Raw genomic sequence first — 11,388 nt, 5'->3', positions numbered from 1 at the left:
AACCCGGGAGGTGGAGGTTGCAGTGACTGAGATCACACCACTGCACTCCAGCCTGGGCAACAGAGTGAGACTCTGTCTCAAAATAAAAAAATAAATAAATAAATATTAAATAAAATATTAAAGTGTGAACAAATATTTAAAATAAGGTTATAGGAGACATCTATAACGCTAAACCACAATATATGAAGGAGGACTGCCAAATTCATCTATATCATGATCATAATGTAACTATCACACTGACTGTTTATTGGTTTCACTCCTTTTCTACACTGTGAGTTGCTTAAAACAAAAAAATCAAGTCTTGATTACCTTGTACCCTGCTCCAAGCACAGTGCTTCCCAATAAGTGCTTAATCACTGCTTGTTGAAAAACTAAGTAAAAGCAAGAAAGTACAACCCACAGCAATGCACTATTTCTTTAATAGCATTATTCCCTTACCCTGCCAGTCTGCTTTATTAATGCTTGATCATGACACGGAGCAGGACACAAATGACCACATTTCTCCAAAACTTTTTGGCAAGGTTGATGACATGGTGGACAAGAGCCAAAGTGACAGCGATGTTTTTCTTGACTTGTATGATGACAAGTTGGTGGTCGACTAAATCATAAAGTACAATTTTCAAAAATTACTTTTAATCATTGAATAATTACATCTAAAGGAAAATTATCTATTTATATATCTTCTGATTCCATATAGAATGAGTATACTGTGAATATTAATATTTTAAAACACTAAAGCAAAATTAAAATATTAAAAGCCAATATGAATTTAAATTTGTACAACATCAGATGGAAGCTTGTACAAAGCTTCAAACTCACCTGCATTGCTCCCTGCACTTGGGTGGTCTTGTGGTACGTTCTCGGCCACAGGGCACTGTCACCTTTGTATTGCCACAATTACAGTTCACATCTACGGTTTCTGGGCAGGGATAGCAACTGCCTGAAAAAAAAAAAAATCTGACAATTAAAAAGTTTCCTTAACTACCCAAATGCCTATCAATGGTAAAATACATAAATTTAGTATATTCACACAATGGGATACTCTACAACCAGAATGAAGAAACTACAACAACATGAATGAATCCTACCATAAAACATTGATTCAGACACAAAGAGTACATAGTGCATGCTTCCATTTATATAAAGTAAACAAGAAAAACTAATCCATACTGTTCAAAATCAGAGTAATGGTTATGAAGGATGCAAGTAGGGTGTTGAAAATTCTGGTAATGTTCTGTTTAATTATGTAACTTTTGGTTACCTGGCTATGTTCAGTTTGTAAAAATTTAACAAGCTGTATACTTTTGACTTATAACACTTTTCTCTTCTTTTTTTGCAACAGGGTCTCACCCTGTTGCTCAAGCTGAGTGCTGTCGCATGATCATGGCTCACTGCAGCCTCAACTTTCTGGGCTCAAGCAATTCTCCCACCTCAGCCTCCCAAGTAGCAGGGACTACAGACACACACCACCATGCCAAGTTAATTTCTGATTATGTATAGAGATAGGAGGGTCTCATTATGTTGCCCAGGCTGGTCTCGAGCTCCTGGACTCAAGCAATCTTCCCACCTCAGCTTCCCAAATGGTGGGATTACAGGCGTGAGCCACTGCACCCAGCCCCTGATTTATAACACTTTTCTCTCTGTACCCACCGGGACCTCAATAAAGTTTTAGACATTTCTCTAAAATTTGCTAAAACTTCTGTTCTAAACAACAAATTTAACACATTATTCATTCAAAACTAAAACAAGCAAAAATGGATTTAAGTCTTTGGAAAATTTAACATTAACAATAATATCGTTGGCCTGTTTTCATACATTTATCCAAGTACACAATTTTTAGATGAATTCCCAATAACTTCTCTCTCATGACCTGATATTGGTTAGTAGCAAGTACAGTCCATTTTCCATTAACTGTACTTTGTGAAAGACTAAGTACTAAGCCACCATTTTAGGCTATAATCCCAAATATATCTCTTCTAAACATAAAAAAAAAAAAATGTTATTTTGGTTTCAGCTTTTTACACTCTTTTATTATGGGTTGGCAGAAATATAAAAAAACAAAATCAAAGAAATATTTAAAGCAGGTTATAAAGTTCTCTCCAAGAGGTTCTGTTATCATCTTAAGGGCTTTCTTCCACTCTAGTTTTCCCCATAAGGAACTCTATCAGAAATGAAGTAATGAAGGAAGAAGAGTTTTCAACAAAGAAACGAATATCTTAAAGAGACTGTTGCTTAGGTGTCAGGACCAAGCAAAACACAGACCGGGAGTTAACCTGATAAAAAAAGATTAAAGATAGACAATATCCTGGCTTAAGTGCCTCTAGAAGTTCAAAATGGTTCCCTAAAACAAATACAAATTAAGAATTATAATTCAAATAATGAACATAGAAAAAGAGAAAATTAGAGGTAAAACATCATAGGGTCAAACATAACATTATATAAAACACCCAATGTGTTTTACACATATATTCTTGATGTTAATGCAAGTCAATTATCCTAACCCACATAATCAAGTTTTATTTTTATTTTACCCAAAGAATGACTACAAAAGTTGTATTTTTAAAGCTGATAGTGATATTTAAGTCAGTTCTCATTCAGCATATTATATCAGTTTCTATACTTAACAATGACAATTTTTCGTTCATCTTCAGCAGAGGAACTTATCAAACATAACCTTTTTGCTATTCTAAACAACAGTATCACGTTTTTTAAAATTAAATTTTGAGAATAAGGGATAATTTCTCTAAACAGTTTCCCTACTGACCAACGGAATTCGTTATAGATACCTATACAGCATAACATATTTTAATTAAAATAGCTTCCATGATAATACTTTCAAAATGATAAAGTAGTATACGGAGACTGTAACTACACTGTCCAATACCAGTTAATAGCCAAAATAGGCATGATTCGGGTAGTTCTAAAACTATAAACACAGATGATCCAGAACTTAAAAAAAAAAACTATAAATTGGTCGGGGGCTGTGGCTCATGCCTATAATTCTAGCACGTTGGGAGGCTGAGGCAGACAGATCACGAGATCAGGAGATCGAAACATCCTAGCCAACATGGTGAAATCCCGGCTCTACTAAAAACACAAAAATTAGCTGGACATGGTGGCATATGCCTGTGATCCCAGCTGCTCGGGAGGCTGAGGCAGGAGAATCACTTGAACTGGGGAGTCAGGGGTTGCAGGGAGCCGGGATCACGCCACTGCACTCCAGTCTGGTGACAGAGAGAGACTCCGCTTCAAAAAAAAAAAAAACTATAAATCAAATTTTCATATACCCGCAACACAAGCACGCAGTTAGTACATTCCCCCTATAAATTATTGTATAATTCTGCTTACAAAGGATTCTAGAATGATGGAAAAATAGTATGATACTATGATTCCACATTCTTTTAAAACTGTAGATGAAACAAATGTTGAGAGTTGCACAACAGCATCTTCCATATACTTTCCATCAGGGAAAATTTTGTTGTGACTAATAAGCTTTTTTAAGGGTTAATAAAAATCTAAAAAAACAACAACAACAACAACAAAAAACACCACTCTACCAAAAAATATCAAAACTTGAATCTGATCAAACCTCTAGATCCAATTAACAGGTTACAGAAAATATAGAAGACAGAGGAACATGTTAAATAATACCACAGAGATGCAATCTGCAAAACCCAGGCTCTGAGAAACTAAATAAAGCAACCTAGTTTCTTCAACAAATAAGTCACAAGGGAAGAAAGGAGATAGAGGATGGAAATTATAAATTAAAAGTCTTTTGAAACAAAACCAATTACAATGTCAATTTTATTAGGTTTCAGAGTCTACAAACTGACGTAAAAAATGAAGTTACTTATAAGACAACAAGAAATTTGAACACCAGATATTTGCTGATATGAAGAAATATGTTAACTATGTTTAGGTTAAGAATTCATCTTTTAGAGATTAATACTGAAATATTTGTGGGCTTTGCTTCACAAAAATATGAGAGAAAGAAATGCTTCTAACACTTCTCCAATAAGTATGATATTTGCTCTAAACTTTGCAGATACTCTTTATCAGGTTAAGGATATGTCTATTTCCAATTAAACTTTTATCTTATATAAATGTTGGATTTATCAACCATTTTTAGATGTTTATCAAGATGCTCTCATTCCTCCTTTAATCTTGTAATGTGGTAAATAACAAAATATTAGATTTACTACTGTTAAACCAGTTACATTACAGAGATATAGTTTGCAAAAATCTGTAAAAACTCAATGGGTCAGTGATGTAATGACTATAAAAGAAAATAAAATCTTTCTAGTGTTGGTGAGAATATACCTGAAAAATTGTTTCTAAACTTCACTGACAAATCAAAGAACACCTACAGAAAATGTCTACAGGGTAATAGAATCTGACACTTTTCCTAATGGGGAAGGAATGTAGTATAATGGAAATATCATAAACACTGGGTTCACATCCTGACTCTGCGACTAGTTCTATTTACCTTGGGCCAATAGTCTCCTGGCCTGTTCCACATATAAAATAATAATAGTTCCATATATGAGGCAGGATTTCTGAAAGGATTGGGAGATCAACCGAGAAACAGTTTAGTAGTTTGTTCTAGGTATTAAACTACTAACTAGCAGAGTCTAGGCTTAAATCCAGGATTTCTTACTCTAAGTTCATGATCTTTCTAATACTCTATACCATATCTCAGTAGATTCCATTTCATATCAACATAATCCAAATGAGTGAAGTTAACTCAGTTTTCAATGTCTAGTAATAACTTAGAACGTAATTCTCAAAGTATAGTCTAGGAACCCTAGCGGTTCTTGAGACCCTTTCAGGAAGTCTGCAAGGTCTCATATGCATAGAGTTTTCCAGAAGCTAGTGACAAGTGATATCCACAGCAGATTGAATGCAAAAGCATATATGTGAATCCAGCTATTTTCTGTTAAGCTAGACATTAAAGACATTTGTAAGAATGTAAAATTTTCTACTTTTTTCAGATAATAGTTATTTTTCATAAAAGTATATTACTTGTATTAAGATATAATGGGCTTAATATTGCTATTTAAAAATATATATTATTACATTTTATTTTAATTTCAAATACAATAAATGTCAATGAATAAAACTCACATTTGTAACAAAAGGCCTTTGGGGACCAAAGAGTGTAAAGGGGTCATGAGATCAAAATGTTTAAAAATCACCAGCTTAGGACATATCTAATCCTTCACTAGATTTAACTCCAAATAAGTACATAAAATTCAGAATAAATAAGGTGTTCAAAACGCTAAGAACACCTTCATTGATGAAAAAATTGTGTAGGGAAAGTTAGGAAGTGGGAAAACAACATGGTGTTATAGAAAGGACAATACTTTTATATACAGAAATCCTGGGTTCAAATGTACTAGACATTTCCCTGAGTAAGTCACTAAACCCTCTTAAGTTTCAACCTCTTTGCCTATAAAATAGGGACACTGGCAAACTGTCTTACCTTATTCTCAAGGTTAAGAGAGTCAAGTGAGATACACAATGACTATAAAACACTATCTCAATACATTATATTGAATATTGACAATAAAAAAAAAAAAACACTACATCAATACAAACATAAAATCATAGCTATTGTTAAAGTTTACCTCTGTGACAGACAGATGGACACTTATGATTTCTACATCCTAAAGTCCGTCCACAGTTTTGATCACAAGGTGGACAGTTTCCAGGGCAACACTGAAGAGAAAGCAATATATAAAGAACAGGTAATTCAAAAACCCATTAATAATAGGCATGTCATTACTAGTTACAGAACTTATGGAAAGCAAAAGATATAGTTTTCACTAAAAGAAGTATTCAAGAATATCAACATTCTTCTGGTAAGTAAACATACTTCACTAAGAACTTACGATGACCTAATTTAACAAATCAAGCTAAATTTTCTTGACCTTCAGTTAATTATTCTATGATTCAAAACATTTCCATCAGATAATTTCATTCCTTTATCCATGCAGAGACTAACAATATTAACCAAAGGAATGTCAATACAGGAAAACAATTAGTCTGGCTTTTTAAAAAATTTAATTAAAATCAATTCCATGTACAGATTCATTTGGCAGTTATGTATTTTCTTTTTCTTTTTTCTTGAGACAGGGTCTGGCTCTGTTGCCCAGGTTAGAGTGTAATGGCACAGTTCTGACTGACTGCAACCTCCACCTCCCAGGCGCAAGCCATCCTCACACCTCAGCCTCCTGAGTACCTAGTTCTACATGCTCTCCCCAACACACCTGGGTAGTTTTTGTATTTTTGGTAGAAATGGAGTTTTGCCATGTTGCCCAGGCTGCTCTCAAACTCCTGAGCTCAAGCGATCTGCCCACCTTGGCCTCCCAAAGTACTGGGATTATAGGCATAATCCACTGTTCCTGGCTTCGTTTGACAGTTAGTTTCAAACCATAGAATAAGAGACTAAAGAAGAGAAGCAGAGATAGGCTACTTGCATCCAGCTTTCTTTGTCACTTCCCTGGTTTCACAGACACTTCCATGTGTGAGAAATATAGCTAGCTATGACCTGTCCTAATTTTTCAATCACGGATACCAGTCAACTACTTCAAGTCTATATTGCCATCTTAACTCTTTCCTTAACTTCTTACTTACCTAACTTTGGAAAGGAAATACAGAATACAATTGTCTTAAAGAAACTTAGAGTTGTATAGTTGCAGTATATAAAAATAGCTAAAAACAAAATGTACATTATTAAAAAGCAATTAAGTCAATATAGTTTATTCTCAAAAATTAGCCAGGCATGGTGGTGCATGCCTGTAGTCCCACCTAATCAGGGAGGCTGAGGCAGGAGAATTGCTTGAACATGGGAGGCGGAGGTTGCAGTGAGCCAAGATCACACCACTGCACTCCAGCCTCGACAGAGGAAGACTCCATCTCAAAAAAAAAAAAAGGCAATACAGTTTATTCAATTAGACAAATGTTTATTGAGTAATACTATGTGCCTATCCTACCACTTTGTCGGTGGGGGAAAAGGTTATGTGGTCCATGAATTGAATAAGCCAATAGACACCTCTGTTTCAAATTATGATGGAGTAACAACCACCAGATTTACACTCCTGTCTCAAGCAACTAGCAAACCAGATAAAAGATATGAAGCTACAATTTTCAGACATTAGATAATGAGGCACAGATGGCAGTCCCTAACAGAAGGGAAACAAACTAGGTAAGGCCTGCAATGCCATCAGCTTACACATGAAGACTTCTGGCTATAGCACAAGGAAGAAGATCATAAGCAGAATCTGGCTGTCTTACAAAGTTGAGTAGACAAAATTCATAATTCAGAGAGGCCAGTGTGGCTAGAATTTGTGGAGAGAAGGCAGCAGCACAGAAAAAGCTCTGAAGAACTCCAGAAAGAACTCCTTGGGTCTTTGGCTGAGTACTGGTCTGTATGTGTATGAGAGGAAACAACCCAAAAGCTGAACTACTGGAAAGAGAAGGCAGAATAATTTCAAGAGATCACACAAGGCTGGGAAAAACTCTGTGTTCCTTAAGCCAGAGTGGAAGGATCTTCTAATACCTGGGCATCAAGTAGAGTACTTAGAAGACTTATTGCCTCAGTAATGGGGCCAAATTAGCCCTAAACAAAAGAGTGTTCTGGTCACACTTAAAAATATCAAGCCTCTGAAAGAACAAACAATTTTTGAGAAACTTAACTTTGTCCCAGAATAAGGCTTAAAAATATTTAAAGAAATATAAATAAACAAACAAAAAGAACCAGCACCCAAAAATGTAAAGTTCATGTCTAGAAACAATCAAAAATCATCTAGCAGACAAAGAAGCAGGAAAATATAATCCCAAAAAAGCAGAAAAATCAATAAACAGACTCAGAAATGAAAGATGACAGAATTAGTACACAAGGATATTAAAGCAGACATTACAAACATAGCCTATCTAACATTCAAGTAGGTAGAGGAAGCATGAACATGCTAAGGAGAAACACGGAAGATATAAAAAAGACCCAAATCCAACTTCTAGAGATGAAAATACACCTCTCAGATGAAAAACACAGGATGGGATAAAAAGCAGATTAGACAATGCAGAAGAAAATTAGCGATGTTGAAGACAAAACTATATAAACTAAAACAGAAACAGACTGAAAAATAAATATAGTATCAGTGAACTTAGAAATTCAAGCAGCATATAATATACATGTCCTCAAAGTCTCAGAAGGTGATGGGTACGGGAAAACAGAAAAAAAAAAATCTGAAGAAATAAAGACCAAAAATTTCACAAATATAATAAAAACTATAAATCTACAGATCTAAGCAGCTCAATGAAAACTAAGTTAAGAAACATAAAGAACACTATACCAAGGAACACCAGAAACAAACTGCTGAAAACGGGTGATAAAGAGAAAGATCTTAATAACCAGCCAGAAAAAAAGAGAAACAATCAGTACAGAGGAACAAATATAACAATCACAGTATACTACTTATTGGAAAAAATGCAAGCTAAAAGATAGTAGAGCAATACCTTTAAAGTATGGGGTTTAAAAACTGCCAAACTAGAGCTCTAAAGTAAAAATATTTTTCACAAAGACTAAAGAAAGTTATATTCAGACATATAAAGTTGAAAGAATTCATGGCCAGCACTATTAGAAATGTCAAAGGAAATCCTTCAGAATAGAAAAAAAATGAAATGTGATGGAAATGTGAATCTGTACAAAAAGATGAAAAGCACCAAAAGTATGATGATAAATATCAAAAATTACTTTTTCTTATTTTTTCAAGCTCTTTAAAAGATAATTGATTATTTAAAGCAAAAGTAAAGACGATGTACTTGGGGTTTATAAAATACACAAATATAAAATATATGAAAATCATACATTTCAGTGATCAGAAACAGTCAGTGATCAGAAATATCAAGCTGAGAGGACAATGCACAGGACAAGAAACTTCTCATTTGAAAAATATTGGTACAATTCCCACTAGTACAAAAATTATCTAGATTAAGGTTAATCTAGAATATTTATTAATATATTAAAACAAAGCATATGCCTGAACATTTGAGAAAGAGTTCAAGACAGCACTTATTGTGGGTCCAAAATGGAGAAATTCAATACAGTCTTTAAATCAGAGGTTTCCATGGTTAATACACAAACCTTTCTTCTACATTGATGCTTCTGACAGTCACGCATCTTAACACATTTAGTTTCACACAGATAAGGTTTATGACAAGGCATTCGTTTTGTATGCTTTCCACAGCGACAATGCTTTTCCACTTCCTGGAAGAATAAAATAAATGCTATTAAAATTGATTTTTGTTAATATTTTTTCCTCACATCGCACCTTTTATAATTATTAAAACATAAAGAACAAAAATTTTAACGCTAAATTTGTATAACAAACTTTACCAAAAACCAATTTGAATTTCCTAAAACATTTACTTATATCTTACTTTGCTCCAAAAAGGACTTCATATAAATTTGTTATTAAATTTAGAAAACTGCTATTAAATAGTAAAAAAAAAAAAAAAAAACCACATAAAAAAACCGCTTCCATTTCATTACAACCATAACATCTGCAACTCTTGTCTCAGTAAAGTCAAAAAAACTAGATTACCTCGTAAGATAACTTGTGGACTTGGTACTCTGGTCAAAACCAAAATGACATATACAACTTTAAAGCCTCAAGTCTAGACCTCTACTGAAGTCCTGAACACTCAAAGTCATCCATGAGGGCTGGGATCAACTTCTTATGAACTCCAGTTAATGTTGATATTTTGACCTACTCTCATTATAATGAATATTCTGAATGGCATCTAAAATGAGGAATCCTTTCCAGAAGGTTTTCAATTTACATTGCCAAGATTCATCAGAGGAATCACTATCTATGGCAGCTATAGCCTTAGGAAATATATTTCTTAAAAAATAGAACTTGAAAGTCAAAATTATTCCTTGATCCATGGGCTGCAGAATGGATATTGTATTAGCAGACATGGCATAAAAACATTCATCTCTTTATACACCTCAATCAGAGCTCGTGGGTGACCAGGTGCATTGTCAATGAGCAGTAATATTTTGAAAAGAAAATTTCCTGATCAGTCAGTCTCAAGAGTGGGCTTATAACCATGCCATAAAGGTGTGCTGTCAATAGATGTGCTGTCATCTAGGCTTTGTTGTTCCATTTACAGAGCATAAGCAGACTAGGTTCAGCAAAATTCATAAGACCCCTACAATGTTTGAAATAGTAAATGAGCATTGGCTTCAACTATGAGCTACACTAATGAGCTGCATTATCAATATCAATTAATGAGCAATTAAGGAGCTACATTAGCCCTTAAGAAGAAAGTCAGCCTATTCTTTGACGCTTTGAAGCTTTAACTGTGAAGGTCCTATATGGTATCTTCTTCCAGTAGAAGGCTATTTCATCTCAGTTGAAAATCTTTTCTTTAATGTAGCCACCTTCATCAATTACCTTAGCTAGATCATCTGGATAACCTGACAGCTTCTACATCAACACTTGCTGCTTCACCTTGCACCTTTGTATTATGAACAGGGCTTCTTTCCTTAAACCTCAAGAACCAATCTCTGCTAGTTTCAAACTTTTCTTGTGCACCTTTCTCACCTCTCCTAGCCTTCATAGAATTGAAGTTAGGGCCTTGCTTTGGAGTAGGCTTTGGCTTAAGGTAATATTATAATTACTTTGATCTTCTTTGCAGACCTCTAAATCTTCCTCCTTATCATCAATAAGGCTGTTTCACTTTCTTATCATTTCTGTATTCACTGCAGTAGCAATTTTAACTTCCTTCAAGAACTTTTCCTTTGCATTCACAACATGGCTAATTGATGTAAGAGACCTTTCAGCCTATTTCAGCTTTCAACTTGCCTCCCTCACTAGCTTAACCATCTCTAGCTTTTGATTTAAATGAGAAATGTGCGACTCTTCCTTTCACTTGAACATTTACAAAAGCCACTGTAGGGTTATTAATTGGCCTAATTTCAATATTGTTGCCTCTCAGGGAATAGGAAGGCCCAAGGAGAGGGAAAGAGAATGGGGAACAACTGGTCAGTAGAGCATTCAGAACACACACACAACATTTAACCATTAAATTCACTGTCTAATATGGGCATGGTTTGTGGCACCCCCAAACAATCACAATAGTAACATCAAAGATCACTGACCACAGGCTATCATATCAGATATAATGATAATGAAAAAGTCTGAAATAGTGCAGGAATTACCAAATATGACACAGAGACATGAGCACATACTGTTGGAAAAATGGAGCTGAAAGATTTGTTTTACAAAGGCTTACCATAAATCTTCAACTTATTAAAAACACAGTATTGGCAAAGCACAATAAAGTGAAATGCAATAAAACATGGTATGCCTGTACTCTCCT

At 34.5% G+C, this 11,388-nt stretch overlaps 1 protein-coding gene across 3 annotated transcripts in view; it reads right to left on the bottom strand.

The window, feature by feature from the left end:
* Positions 1 to 11,388, bottom strand: part of NFXL1 (nuclear transcription factor, X-box binding-like 1) — a 74,759-nt gene that overhangs the window by 45,657 nt on the left and 17,714 nt on the right. For all 3 annotated transcript variants that reach the window (XM_011927323.1, XM_011927321.1, XM_011927322.1), the window contains exons 11-14: positions 9,146 to 9,268; positions 5,628 to 5,718; positions 820 to 940; positions 439 to 598 (exon numbers count right to left, since the gene is read on the bottom strand). In XM_011927323.1, the coding sequence (XP_011782713.1) occupies positions 439 to 598; positions 820 to 940; positions 5,628 to 5,718; positions 9,146 to 9,268 (495 nt within the window). The remainder of the gene's footprint in view (positions 1 to 438; positions 599 to 819; positions 941 to 5,627; positions 5,719 to 9,145; positions 9,269 to 11,388) is intronic.

This window comes from Colobus angolensis, unplaced genomic scaffold (genome assembly GCF_000951035.1).
Source record: "Colobus angolensis palliatus isolate OR3802 unplaced genomic scaffold, Cang.pa_1.0 Scaffold71, whole genome shotgun sequence".
Classification (NCBI taxonomy): Eukaryota; Metazoa; Chordata; class Mammalia; order Primates; family Cercopithecidae; genus Colobus; species Colobus angolensis.
This window is presented reverse-complemented; position numbering and strand designations above follow the sequence as displayed.